The sequence below is a fragment of the Polypterus senegalus genome, chromosome 3 (assembly GCF_016835505.1).
Source record: "Polypterus senegalus isolate Bchr_013 chromosome 3, ASM1683550v1, whole genome shotgun sequence".
In the NCBI taxonomy this organism is placed as follows: Eukaryota; Metazoa; Chordata; class Cladistia; order Polypteriformes; family Polypteridae; genus Polypterus; species Polypterus senegalus.
The window spans coordinates 133,137,394-133,153,200 of NC_053156.1; the positions used below are offsets into that span (position 1 = coordinate 133,137,394).

General features: G+C 35.9%; 1 protein-coding gene across 3 annotated transcripts in view; it reads right to left on the reverse strand.

The window, feature by feature from the left end:
* Positions 1 to 15,312, reverse strand: part of LOC120525558 (heparan sulfate glucosamine 3-O-sulfotransferase 5) — a 243,886-nt gene extending 228,574 nt beyond the window's left edge. For all 3 annotated transcript variants that reach the window (XM_039747958.1, XM_039747955.1, XM_039747954.1), the window contains exon 1: positions 14,989 to 15,312. In XM_039747958.1, coding sequence (XP_039603892.1) covers positions 14,989 to 14,999 — 11 coding nt within the window. In that variant the 5' untranslated portion in view covers positions 15,000 to 15,312. The remainder of the gene's footprint in view (positions 1 to 14,988) is intronic.
* Positions 15,313 to 15,807: the final 495 nt, after the last annotated feature.

The following is a 15,807-nucleotide window of genomic DNA, read 5'->3' on the forward strand; positions in this document are numbered from 1 at the left end:
GGACTACCCAAAAAGATATAAATCGTTTGCAACTAGTGCAGAATGCAGCTGCTAGAATCCTAACTAGGAAAAGAAAATCAGAACACATTTCTCCAGTTTTATGTCACTACACTGGTTACCTGTGTCATTCAGAATTGACTTTAAAATTCTGCTTATGGTTTATAAAGCCTTAAATAATCTCGCCCCATCTTATATATCGGAATGTCTGACACCTTATATTCCAAATCGTAACCTCAGATCCTCAAATGAGTGTCTCCTTAGAATTCCAAGAACAAAACTTAAAAGAAGTGGTGAGGCGGCCTTCTGCTGCTATGCACCTAAAATCTGGAATAGCCTGCCAATAGGAATTCGCCAGGCTGATACAGTAGAGCACTTTAAAACACTGCTGAAAACACATTACTTTAACATGGCCTTTTATAACTTCATTTTAATCTTAATTTAACTTAATCCTGATACTCTGTATGTTCAATTTCATCAACTATTCATGGTGGCTCTAAAATCGTACTGACCCCTACTCTCTTTTCTGTTTCTTTTTCCGGTTTCTTTGTGGTGGTGGCCTGCACCACCACCACCTACTCAAAGCTTCATGATGCTCCAACAATGATGGACGGATTAAAAGGCAGAAGTCTACGTGATCATCATCTTCATCAAGCCCTTCCGTGAGAACCCGAAATCCAAAGAGGACTGTTTCATTTATGTTAGGTAGAATGCCCAGAGGGACTGGGCGGTCTCATGGTCTGGAATCCCTACAGATTTTATTTTTCTCCAGCCGTCTGGAGTTTTTGTTTTTCTGTCCCCTGGCCATTGAACCTTACTCTTATTCATGTTAATGTTGATTTATTTTGTTTTATAATTGTGTCTTTCATTTTTCTATTCTTTAATATGTAAAGCACTTTGAGCTACTGTTTGTATAAAATGTGCTATATAAATAAATGTTGTTGTTGTTGTTGTTGATTATATCCTTCATACCAGTCCCAGTAAAGAATATAGATTATTTAAATGAAGTTAAAGTTTTATCTGTATAATATAATAAACATATTTTGCTGCATTTCATCTCAAAAATGATATTGTCATCATATGTAAATACGCGCTTTATAAAGTGGCTCAGGTTGTGCAATATTATAACTGTAGTGCAAGTTTACAGTGAGGTAATTCTACTTATAAGTACAAGCAGTTCTACAAGGAGCAATTGACTGAGTGTGTTTATAGTTCTTGGGATGAAATTGTTTCTGAACCGCGAGGTCCGTACAGGAAAGGCTTTGAAACGCTTTGCTGTGGCTGAGGCAGCGTCTGCTTGATGCTGTATACCGATAATTCTCTTTCCGACCAGCTGCTGCTGTGATTCCCCACTCAGATACAGTGATATAAATACTCCGAGTGGTGCAGTGAGAGTAATATGGAAAAAGATGATCCGCTGTGGCAACCCCTAACGGGAGCAGCTGAAAGAAGAAAAAGAAGAAGAAGATGGTGCAGTGAGAGTAACAACGCTAAAGCAGTTATGTTATTTGGAATACTATGGCTATTCCCTGGATCATTATATTGTTACAAGTTAATTACAATCAGATGCATTACAGAAATAAACAATATGCAGTTAATTTCAGTGTACAGTAATCCCTCGCTATATCGCGCTTCGACTTTTGCGGCTTCACTCTTATCGTGGATTTTAAATGTAAGCATATCTAAATATATATCACGGATTTTTCACTGGTTCGCGGATTTCTGCGGACAATGGGTCTTTTAATTTATGGTACATGTTTCCTCAGTTTGCTTGCCCAGTTGATTTCATACAAGAGACGCTATTGGCGGATGGCTTAGAAGCCACCCAATCAGTGCATGTATTACATATTAACTAAAACTCCTTAATGATATAAGATATGTTTCCCACGCGGTGCTTGATTGTTTGCTTTTCTCTCTCTCTCACCCTCTCTGACATTCTCTGCGCCTGACGGAGGGGGTGTGAGCAGAGGGGCTGTTTGCACAGAGGCTGTTTGCTTAGAAGATACGGACGCTCCTCTAAAAATGCTGCTTTATCGCGGTGCTTCAACATACTTAAAAGCCCAAAAGCACGTATTGATTTTTTGATTGTTTGCTTTTCTGTCAGTGCGCTCTCTCTCTCTGACATTCTCTGCTCCTGACACGCATTCTTTGAAGAGGAAGATATGTTTGTATTCTTTTAATTGTGAGAAAGAACTGTCATCTCTGTCTTGTCATGGAGCACAGTTTAAACTTTTGACTAAAGGGTGTTATTTCATGTCTAGAGGGCTCTAATAATGTTAACAGTGTGGGAGAGTTTATAAGGGCTTAAAATATATAAAAATAACCATACAAACATATGGTTTCTACTTCGTGGATTTTCATCTATCCGGGGGGTTCTGGAACGCAACCCCCGCGATCGAGGAGGGATTACTGTATTTATAAAGCCGCGTCAGGAAAATAAAGAGTAACCAAACAAGAAATGTAGCACTGCTTTGACGCTGGGTGCCACCAGTCTGCAAAACCGAGCGGAGAACTTGCGTATGACAAGGTATGAGGTACCGTGGAAAAGTGCGTGGCTTTACGTCAAGTGTAGGTTTTATACATCGTGATTTGAATGTGGAAACGTTCTTATGCAACATTTCTGTGCGTACGCACCGTTTATGCATGAGGCCCCTGGACGTCCGCAGAAGACAACAGTGGTGGATGATCGCAGAATCATTTCCATGGTGAAGAGAAACCCCTTCACAACAGCCAACCAAGTGAAAAACACTCTCCAGGGAGTAGGTGTATCGATATCCAAGTCTACCATAAAGAGAAGACTGCATGAAAGTAAATACAGAGTGTGCACTGCAAGGTGCAAGCCACTCATAAGCCTCAAAAATAGAAAGGCTAGATTGGACTTTTCTAAAGAATTCTTTGGACAGATGAAACCAAGATCAACCTCTACCAGAACAATGGCAAGAAAAAAGTGTAGATGTTTTCAAAATAATGCAATCAAAACAGAAAACCCTCACAACAAAGTGTACCAGTCCAATAACCATTAATTGACTTTTATAGGAGGTGGGTATCTACCTGTGCGCTCAGCATTTGATCAGTGTCTCAACATAATTACTTGAATTTTAATGTAAATAAATACAACTTTTTGCTGCATTTTAATTCTTCCTGAATCCTCAATCTTTTGAAGATTGTTTAAACTTCACATTTAAATTTATTAGCAGTAAATTAACTTTGCCCCTGCTTGTGCTTCCAATAATCATATAATGTATGCAGAAATGAGCAGAAAGAACTGCAGACTACATCTGTGTTATTTGAAAATAGACTATTTTTATCTGAAGAAACCAAAAAGAGAACTGGCAGTATATTTCTGTTTGGAAGGAATAGACGGATGGATGGACTACCTAGATGAAAAATGTTAATGCACTAAAGACTGCTGTGTCATGTGCTGCTTACCACAATAAAAATGTTTGTATGTTGTGTTATTAGGAACTTAAAATCCCTGATATTAAGTAAAAAGCAATGCATGCAGTGAAACCTGGAATCATAATCTTTTAAAAAAATAGAATAATTAGTCATTTTTAAATTCATCAGATTACTTTTTAAATGTTAACTCTTATTATTAAACATGGTGTCTTATTTTGCTAAATTCAAATTTACACAACAAGCTGATAGCTTTTGTTTTCAATAAGATCTCAAATTTACTGTAACACAATTTTATAATATTGTGCATAATATTGTACTTTAAATGCAAAATCCTCTTTTTGTTTAACAACAAATTAACTGAATAATTAAAATATGGAACAAGAGACAAAGAAAAAGTTCCTTGCTTCTTCGTTGTTTTTCTACTTTTTTAATGCAATAGAGTGCATCTAAAAGATAACTTTCTTAAAACAAGTACATCTTATCATCAGAGTATAAATTCATATTACAAAATGGTTGCTGCAATTTATCACTTTTTGCTTTCAAAATCTAAAAAACAGTATTTACTCAACTCTTTCGTACTTAAAACAGATGATTTATTTCTCACAGAGCTATTACTGTGTTACTGTGACACTGAAACGCACAAAGGTTATGGCACTGTCAAAGAGACAAACTTGACATATAATGTGTCACATAACAAGTATAGCAGTTAAAGGAAGGCATTTCAAATTGGAGGAAAAGTTGTAATTGTTTTTTCTTAGCTACTTTTAAAATACTGAGTTGTCTGAATCTAAAAAGAGAATGAAAAAGAAAAAATATAGGCCACCACAATATCTTAAAACTAGGCTAACCAGCTGTAAATTTTCTTGCATACGGAAATGGCATTCACAAAAAGATTAACAAGTGATGGTTTGTTAAACTGCTCAATGTTGCCTGGGTGCACAAACCAAATGATACAATGCATGTTATTTAATAAACAGATTGGTGCCTTTGCTTTGAATATCCCATCTTTGCATGTTTCGCCTTTGCTTTAATATGGTGTTTTCTGCCTGTCTGTGATCTCTTTCTATTTATAAACAGTGTCAAAGGCTTTACACACATAGTTACTGCTCACATTTTCTGCTTGCTTAACTTGTTGGATTAGTTGGTGTATAGACTGCAGAACTGGAATGGGTGCCAATTATTAGTCAATTATAAATGATAAGTCAGTGGTTTGAGCAGAATTTAATTCACAATGAATTTCATGTTGTAAAAAGAATCGCTAAACAATGCCGTTTTGCAACAAGTGAAATTTGCAACATTGACACAGATAGAAATGTGCCTTTCTGACGCAGGCAGAGTGTACTGAAGCTGCTAAGAGGATGCCTTGAGCAATGTGCACAAAAATAAAATAGAGTTTTGTGATTACAAGTTTAATTTCAAGAAACTGCATTACATTTGAAACATTAAAACATGGCTGTTTTGCTCATCACTACCTATTATATTTTGTGAGGTTATATTTAACATAGCCATGAAACAAGACTGACGCGGGACAGTGGCAGCATGGTGTCTGTTGGTCAAGAATGCAGATAGGATCTTCATTATACCATGTACATGTGACAATAAATCTGAAATTAATTGATTACACTATAATGTATTTTTTATCAAAGCAAAGCTTTGTATTTTTGAAAAAGCTAAACTATAATTTCCAGATCTTGGCAATTTGAACATATGGACTAGGAACTAAAAATCACCAACCAGCTTGTTCTGCCCCACATGCTGTTAGCTGTTGCTGTTATTTGTTAAGCTGTGCTTCTCCTTTGTCTTGTCATTTATTAACTCACCTGTCAGTCACGTCCCACAATCACAGTGATGTTATAAATGTCTATGAAATTCACGTAAAGCATGTAGGTCCCATAAGAAACATTTAAATACAATACACCCCATGTGTCTCACGTAGAGACCCCTTTATCTCTTGTTTCTGTCAAATCCGAAACATATCTTTAAGGTATATAAACCGCTGGGTCTGATTAGTTGTGGTACACAGCAATCTCAACCTCTGTCTACGCGCTTCTCTTTGTCTCAATCCAACTGTGGAAATCACTCTTCTTGTAAGTGTCTTTTAAAGCTTCATTGTTTAATGTATTGCTTTGTAAATTATTATTTATTGTCTTTGGTTCTACACCTGAATATACTTTGTGACAATGACGCTTTACCAGCACTTACCCCGACACAGACAGACGCCGGAGACACACTTATAAAAGCACAAGCTTTTTATTTTCTTCCCTTGTGGAGAACATCTTCCCTGTTCCCACAAGCCCACAACACAGTCCAAGCACAAACACAATCAAACCCTCGTCATTTTTATGTGGATGTCCCGAGCTGTTTAAGCTCTCTGCGGCCGCGTTGCACAGACAGCATGGAGTGAGGCAGAAAACAGCTATTTAAAGATGTCTAATTTAGTTGAAAAGAAGAAAAATGTTCCACTTAATTGTCAGTTTTTTTTTTTATTTTAACCTGATGAAAAGAGAAAGCCTGCAAATTTAAACAAACAGAAAGAGATTAATGAAGAAAAAGGAGAACCAAGCTGGAAATCAGTGTGTCGTTGTTCAGTTTTGGGGGTATAACAATGATAATCTTGTGCTAGGATAGAAAGTTTAGTGTCCTAGAACAGGCACCACCCATTATGCACATTATAGCTGATCACAGGCAGGCACCTTCTCACAATGCAAGATAGTAGTGTATTTGAGTCTGTGAATGCTGTACTTTCCTTTGCCAAGATAGGATGTAAACACTTTGCATTGACTTACACTAGAAAAATTAATTGCTTCTTTAAAAAAAACCTATAAATCCAAATGTAGGTAGAAATGCCAATTAACAACCTGACAACCCCCGCTGTTATGGGGTTCAACATGGTATGTGCTCCACATTACAGGCCAGCAGGAGAAGCCATTTCCAACATATTATTAAGACAAGGGAGGAAGAAGATGAACAATTAGTAATAATGCAATCATAACAGCTCTAATCAAAGCTGCAACTTTGTTGCTGTCAGTGTGGATAGGTGAATGGAATCAAGACATGTGACAAAAACCTGCTTAGATCATTCAGTGATGGCTACTTCTACAATTTTCTGTATTTGCAAAACACTGTAGCCTGTCATGCTGCTGAGAAGAAGAGACATGATATTTCAAAAGTATAAACTCACAAAAAAGCATGTCACAGTTGATGTCATGGTATCCACAAATCCACAACAATAATATTGTCTACTAACAATGTTAAAGAGAACATGCATGCTGAATCGATCTTGTTCAGAATATGGTAGAAACAGAATGACAGAGGATAGTGTTTTTGAGTGACTAACAGTAATTAGTAACAGTAATAATATTAAGGCTTTGATGCCAATTCAGAGTTGTGATTTGTAGCATTTTTAGCATCAGATTTTAATGAATTACCTTTGAAACATCTTTATAACATTACTGAATATCACCAAGGGTTCTTCACTGTTGGATATTTGTCTATATCACAAGAAATGAGTGAAATATTTAATGATATGATAAATAATCCAAGGAATCAACTGTACTTTGTAGTCATGGCAATACTACCACTACTACAACTTTTGAAAGATGACACATTCTCTAATAACACAATACATTTTCATTTTTGAGGCTATATAGAACCATTCACAATATTCGACAATTTGAAGTCTAGTTGGTAATTTAGCCTATAACACATTTAATGAATGGTAATCTCCTAAGTAGAATTCAGGTCTGAGAATGGCATGCTGGTGAAGAATAATGCTCTTAAAAGAAACTGTGTGTTCTGGGGTGATAAAAATGTTTCAAGCCTGTCCAATTAAGAGGAACTCCCTAAAACCAAGAAAATTTTTCATCAGAATACCCATGAACACTGATATAGCATTCACAGATTACTTTTTAAACGAGTTTCCTCTTATTATTAAAATCTGACTTTGCTTATTTAAGAACTACAAAATAAAGTATTTGTCTTACTTCAAATCAAGTTTTGTAGAGTACCTTTTGCAATCCTTGAAATTTATGGGTGTATGCAAATCAATAATATAAAAGGCAGTGCAGTTCAGCCATTCAAATTGAAACAATAATAATAAAAAGAAACAAGAATCTGTCTGTTGGTGTTTCTAAACTTTCTGTTATGCAACGTTATTATATAACTGATATTATTTGAGTGTTTGAGCTCTGAAATGGCCTAGCACACTGTCCAGGTTTGGTTCCTGTGTTAACTTGCACGTGATGCCAGCAGAATGCACTTCTGCTATCTGAAACCATAAAACTGATTTAAACCAGCTCAGGATAGAATGGATGGAAGTCCTCTCTGTGGGTTTTATTCGGATTCTATCCTGACTCAAAGGCTAACCTGACTGGCAACTTCAAATTGACTTCTTGTGTATATCTGAGTGTATCCAGCAATACAGAGTGCAAGGTTTCTATCATCATCAAAACTAAACAGCCGATGTTGTTGTACCCCAGAAATTACCTTGATTATGTGAACTAATAAAATATACTACACTACAAGCTGTTTCACTAAAGCAACGACAGAGTACGTGATTTCATGCAGAAACAGAATTTACAAATCAAGTGTGAAACAACTAGGTAACCTTGTACAGATCTGAATGCTTCCCTAATGCGCTGATTGGGACAGAAGTGACAATGAACACATGTGTCCTAACTCTTGCAAAGTTGTATGTATGATGTAATAAATGGTTTCAGTACCTCATTTTCATTCTTAGCAATTAATATTAATTTTGTCTCTGCATTATTTTTATTTGCTCGGTATTTTTGCTATTGTACAGTAGATGCATGTGTGCAGACTACAAAGAATGCATGTGTAATGGTGATGTGAAGAATTTGCTCCTTCTGAAATCAAGTTTGATGAGAAAAATATAATATAATGAAATAACTTCATAGCTCATACAAAATATAACACTGTAGTATACAAATTAAACAATGATGTAAAAGTTACCTGAGAACAAATAGTAAATTTAATGTTACCCAACTATGAAAATATTAATTATTGTTCATCTTCTTCTTAATCTGCAACATATTTTTTATGTTTTTCCGTATAACCCTACTCACAAAGAAGCTGACAAAGCAAATTTCACATAAACAAAATATATATTTTTTTACTCATGGAGACAGTATCTATTCTACATAACACACTGTATTTTTATGGACTTACTAATATTTATTTTGATGTTGATTTTGCTAGATGTAAGACAGTGACCTAACTTTCAAAATAGGCTTCAATATTTTTTTTTTAATTTTGGATAAGTACAAATATACTTATCTTCCTTGATGTCATAATGCTGACATTGTTGAGATTAAATGGCTGCCCCATTCATTTATTTTTTTTGATTGTAGGTACAGTATGCCTTCCGTGGTGTACTAAATAGGCAAATCTAATTACCATATCAATTGTATCAGTATCAGCTAATAGTTTAGCAGCACAATCTTAATCACTTAACTATACATACACTAAATATCCTACACATACAGTATATAATTCAAATATTCTTACAAACAATGAAGGCAAAAAGATGTCTAAATCTTCTAAAAAATTAATTTTAAATAAAATTACAATATAATTAGTACGGGAGACTTTTAATATTTCTATGTTTCTAAATTTAAAAAAAATCAGTTCTACATCACACATTAAGCTTAAATTTATCATTGCCAATATAATGGAGCTTTATTTTACCATTCAGTACAGACTAAGCATCATTGTCTCAATATTCTGTACTATGTAGTGTGGACACATTGTCTTGCAGTGCCAGAAATCATCTTAGCCAGTTATCCATAAAGCTAGCAGACTACCCATAAATCAAAGACTTTAAGCATTTTCTTTTTGCTTTTCTTAAATTCACAAGAGAGCAAATGTGTACTGTATGGAGGGGGAAGGTTGATATATTTCCCTTTATCAGAGCTATCAAGCCAACATCATTATTTATTCATTCCAAAATCAATTACTCCAGGAAATAAAGCATTTCAGTGAAGGATAAAATATAGGCTAATACAGCTTGTAACTCAACAATGCCAATATAAAAACAGCAAGAACTTCTCATTACCCATGACAAACATTTCAAAATATGCATCTAGAAACAAAACAAAACACCAACATCCCACTGTTTTCAGATCTGTCTCCACTTTTACAGTAGTCTGCTATATATACATACTGTCTAACTTTTCTTCAAGTATATATAAATCAACTTGTATTGTAATGTTTTTCAATCATGAACATTATTATCAATGTAAAAGAACATCTCTGTCTTTTGGTAACACTGTAGTTTCATTAGCTTTTGCTAGTGGGCATATGTGCCCTGGCAGCTCAGGTGACAGAAGCTGCAAATCATGACACAGGCAATCTGCTTCTTGGTAATGTGTCTTGACAGTGATCAGTTGATCGTGTGCAGATGATCAGCACCACATAAACAAAACTAGTCTGCCTGTGAATGTACTGTACTACATAGGGAGTCTGTGCAATGCTAAGAGTGCAATTCTAGTAAGTAACCGCATCCAATACCTGTGACTCCCATATTTTTCCAGTTGAGCAATACAGATTTTTCACACTGTAGCAGCAAATTCCCACTACAATGCCAGCAATGGCACATTGGTACATGTACTTGAACAGCTATTCTGAACATTAACTAGACTGCTTGAAAGCTTATTCTACTAGAACTAAACACTAGACACTAGAAACAGTCTAGACACTAGACACTAAAACTTCATTCAATGTTTTTTCATTATGCTGATTCTGTTGTTTTCTTTTGACCTAGGACTTTGCAGCAGTAAAGCAACTTAAGATATAAATATTTGTGTCACTCAATTTCACAACTGATTTTTGTTCTAAAATGTGTATGCTCTTATTTTCTAAATAATCAACACACTTACTGCAGAAAAGACAAAGTAAACATTATTGAAAGATTGCTAAGACTGTAGTCGTGTTGCATTTGGTCAAACATGTTTAAGAATGTTGCTGTATTCTGCACTTGTGACAATGCTATTATTATTACTACACTACAACAAAGTGTTAGCCACAGTGGCAACACATTGTTAACATTGTACAACCACAAACAGAGAGGAAGGATGCTCTAATGCATTATAAGTGTCAACATTAACCCATTAAATATCCAACCAGCCGAACATCTTCGAATCTGCTTACTTTAGTTCAGGACCTGGTGCAAGGCTAGAATCAACCCTGCACAGGGTGCTATAACATTTCAGGGTTCACTCTCACATTGACTCTTCCCTCACAATAATTAACCAGTTTAGAGCCACCTACTACATAACATGCAAGACCTTGGCATGTGAAAAGAAAACCACAGCACCAAAAGGAAAACCTATGCTGACACTGGAAGAATAGGTAAGTTAGATATAGGCAGTGCCAGAACTTAACATTTAACTCTGGGTCTCAAAGGTAATGTTCAAAACCATCTTTAACTTACAAAAACATTATATTTTACTTTTCATACTGTTCACAATATTCTACCCTGTAATGACTAAAAACATATTAAAACTTTGACTAGATAGTTCCTTTCTAATTGCATAACTTGGCAGCCAAAGACTACGGTATATATTTTGGCATTTTTGTATTTTGCAGATACAGTGACTTCTATTTCCTTACCTTCAGTTCATAGACAGCTCTGTTCTACTCAAAATAACTCACATTTTACAAGTTACATTCTGGGGACGGGAAGGCAAGAGGTAACTTCAAATTTCTGGTAACTTAAATAACTCCGAGAAAGCAGCAGAGCATCACAAAGCCTTCCATTCCCTATACCACTGTAAATGAGGACTTCACAGCGCTGCAAATGAGGCTTTGCATCCTAATAAATCTGTAGCTTGTGCTTTTACATTTGAGTGAAGTTTGTGAAGCGCACACATTTCCATTTTGCTAATTATGTATAAGAGCAATATGTTAGCATTACGCTTAATTTCTCACTCAGATGTCTCTCACTCCTCTGTATATATTCTTGACAAAAGAGTAACACTTAAAATTACCAAAATATTTTTGCATCTATTTGTCCATCCACTCATTATCCAACCCGCTATATCCTAACTACAGGGTAACGGGGGGTCTGCTGGAGCCAATCCCAGCCAACACAGGGCGCAAGGCAGGAAACAAACCCCGGGCAGGACGTGTATCTATTTATTTTTGCCTAAAAAAGCTAATAATATACACCACATTGCAAATGCAACAAGAAAAGGCTGTCTTTGTAGTCTATATTTTTAAGACAATAACAAACCATATAACACTCTCAAACCCACTTAATCCAATTCAGGATCGTGGGGGACTGGAACCTATCTTGGCATCATCAGGTACAAGGAAGAAGCCATCCGATGAGAGGGCAGTAGTCCATCACAGGGAAATGCTTTTTAAGAAAATGCATTGCAAATCTGTCAGCATAACATGATGACAGATTTCTAATGATCTTTGCATTAGCTACAGGACGTTGATCCTTAACGCATGATATGGTAATGGACCCCGCTGTAAAATCTACACCACTGCTGTTTTATAACATTCTACTAGAATGCTTAAATGGATAAGATAAAAATTGTTAAGGTATGTTCCCTGTATAATTGACACTTTAAACTTCTAAAAATGAGTTACAGTGTCAGAGTGTTACCAGGGTGTTAAATATCTACATAATCAACTTTCCTGCCACAAGAATATGAACATGTTAACTGTTAATAGAAAATGTGTAGAACAATATATTTTTGTTAAGTCTCAGACACTGCTACCTCCCATCAGTGACAAAAATCCTCTATTCTCCTTAAAATATAAAAATATGACAAACAATAGGGTCTTATTATTGCTTTCCTGTACAAACTCTTGCTTGTTACTGAGTTTGCTGCCTTCGGGACAGATAAGGCAGGTTAAAAGTGTATCAAACATAAAATATTAGCCTTTATATCACAAATAAGCAGTAGATCACTGTTCTTTTTATCATGCTTACAGTACCTTCATTTTTAATCAGTGCTGATATCTTAATCAATTTACGGTGAAAATAAAAGAATCTGTCTCCAAGCACTGCCATATGGCCAGTTTATATTGTGGAGGCCCTTTCAGTTAGTGTGCAGGTTCATGTCAGTCTCAGCAGCTCCTCTGCTTCATCAGCCAGCTGAATTCTGTATTTCAGTTCTTTTTTTTGTTTGAAGGTCACTGTAAGCAGCATTGCTTTCAGAGGGCACCATAACTCCAGTGGAGCTGCAGTCTTGTGCTGTATTGTCATTTAAGATAAATGGAACAACAAAAACAGAATATACAATTGTTCACTATCACAATAATTATGCTTATTATCACACAACTTCAAATTAGACCACCAACAGAGCAACATCCTAGGAAACAGCACATGTAGAATTTATTTCTGAAACTGATGCTCTTTCTGCTCTCCCTGTCTCTTTTTGTGACGCATGTTAAAATCATGTGGGTCAAACATAACATAAAAAATGCACTGTACTCTGTACACAATTCAGCAAATCTCAACTTACTCCAAAAAAATCAAAACATATTAAAGAAAGTATAATTAAAATAAACAGCATGTTTATAAAGGAAGTTAATGTCAAAATATCATGAAAAAGTGCAAATTTAGTAATTTGACACATTCAGAATAACTGTACTAGTGAATTGTATTAATAAATTACAACATTATATTTGTTTTTCTAAGAAGCTGTTTAATGCAACACAAACTGCAAAATAGCATGGCTGGATAATATATTAAAATGCAGGCAGAGGTGAAGTCTCTCTTGATGCTAGACTGCAAACCCTGGACATAAATACAACCACAGAGCTGTTTTATGGCATCAAAGAAAGAGAAAGTAATATGCCTTGTGCATTGCCAAGAAGATGTACAAGTCGATTATGGATTTTACTCAGACCACTGAAGCATGACTACAATAAAACAACAAAACCTAAAATGCAAACACATCAATAAAAATTCCTAAAACCCATGCATTATCCTAAAGAAAGGCAGAGAGAGACTGCTGAATTAAAGGTGGTAACTGAAATATCAGATCACATGGATTCATTTTTTTTCAATGTGAGGATAAAACTAAAGGCAAGACTGCAAACAAATACAACAAATTACCTGTTAAGTTTCAAATGCAGTATCCAAAATTCAAACTTGTTAATACACTTGAGCATTACAGACTTATAATTTTAGAATTAGAAAAAAAACAGTCCTTAGATTACTTGAAAGAGAATTAATATATCCATTCTTGCATTTTCTGCATTCACTTAATGTTATATCTTCATTGATGCTTTTATTATATATATCATATATACACGCACATACAATACACACACATAAACTGTAAGCATATGTATGGATTGTATATATATATATATATATATATATATATATATATATATATATATATATATATATATATATATATATATATACACATACACATACACCTGTTGTATGCATTCTGTCATAGAAATTGGTGGACTTTCTCCTTCTAATGATGCTGAAAAAGCAACTTTCTCCAGCCATTTTCTAAAACTGACTTTTACATTACAGGGTTGTGGTACACTTCACCTGTTAAATAGGAAGTTGCCACATGTGAAAGGACAGCTCTGTGAACGAACTCTGGCAGACCCTCTGTTTTTTTTTTGTGTATCATGCTCCTTCATTCATTATCCAGACAAAAATGTATTTCTAAATCTGTAAAGACTTAGGCACCCAGGTGCACAGATAGATAGATAGATAGATAGATAGATAGATAGATAGATAGATAGATAGATAGATAGATAGATAGATATGTAAGGCAAAATCTAAATTACCAATACCCATTTAAACATTGTGCATTCTCAGAGACGCATACCTGTTACATACTTAACATACTAACTTTTCAATATACTTTATACTACTGAGTCTACATGAATAAAATATACACTTTTGACTTATTGAGCCTACATCCAAAAAATATTGCTCTGGCAAAGTGCCTGCCAGTCTCTATGCCAGGCCAGAATGCCTGGAGCACTGTGCGATATTTTCATCAAAATGATTACAACAGAATAGTTAAATAACTGATATATATATATGCTAGAAAACAAGTGTAAAAAACGAAAAACGCTAATTTTACCGTTGCACAGAAGCATTCTTTTAAGAGATGCATTTCGTATTGTAGAAATGGACAAAAGTAATTAAGAATGCAAAACGTGACCTACGTAACATACCAGCACTAGCTAGAATGAGCATCAAGACCTTGGGCGGGCAGCGCGGTACCCCAGGGTGAACGGTGTAGGTTCCAGCAATTCAAAGCTCTTTTTGCTTTTTTCTACATTGCGCTGAGATTTCATAGGAAACCCCAATAACAATGAGGAAAGCATGGGTACGTGTACAGTATAAGATATTATAACTAAACCATCCAGAAAGTATCGCAGACGGGAAATGTACAACTAGTTCTGCAAACTTAGGAGAAACAACGTGTCACTCGTCTACTCTGATACCTTTCTCCGTGTGTTCACGAGAGTTCATCAATCCACCTGTCACAGTGGTAATAAAAGATTCTTCTCTGAAAACGCATCCAAATCAGTTTCTACAACATCCCACGGTGCCTTTGCGGGAAGCCCCCTTACCTGTTAGGCATCCTCCCCAGGAGAAAGTTGCCCCTTTGCAGGCGGCACGGACACTAAGAGAGCGCAGGTGACGATGCTCACGGTGCTTATCTCCATTTTTCCAGAGTGCCCGACAGTTAGGTACTGTACTTTTCCGTCTCAGATACACGTGTCCGATATGGAAAGGAGACTCCCTCGTTATTTGTTTCTTTACTTTACTTCTAATTTTCCAATGGTTCACTTCCTCGCCTGAATTCTCCGCAGCTGAGAAGCGCACTGTCTACCGCTGTCGCATTCTCATGTCAGGTAACGCGCGGAGTCAGTGCAGCTGTCGTGTCACGTGCATTTAAGAGAGAGACAGAGGGAGAGAGGGAGAGAGAGTGTGTTGGGTGGGGGCGGTGTAGAGTCAGAGAGAGAGAGAGAGAGAGAGAGAGAGAGAGAGTCAGAGAGAGAGAGAGTTGCAGCTGCCGATGTCTAAACAAATAAAGATCTCTCACTGAATCTCACTTTCCGCCAGTACCACCTGCTTTATTATCACGGTTCCTCTAACTGTCCTTCTCTTTGAAGTCACTGTGGAGAAGAGCAAGAAGAGTCCGTTACAGCAGTATACCGCGAAGAATCTTTTGACCATTGGGGGCGCTCTAGTACGATCACAAATGCTACAGCTGCCAAAAAAGAAAAGAAAACGCCACGAGTTATTTTCATCTTCTTTTATTAGCTGGTTAGAAATTTGTCATCTTTATAGGGGTATTAGTAGAAGCACTACAGACATTATTTACATTTTAACTTATTCTTTCTGTAAAATGTCAGTTTCTTTATATTGAAAAGATACTTGCAAAT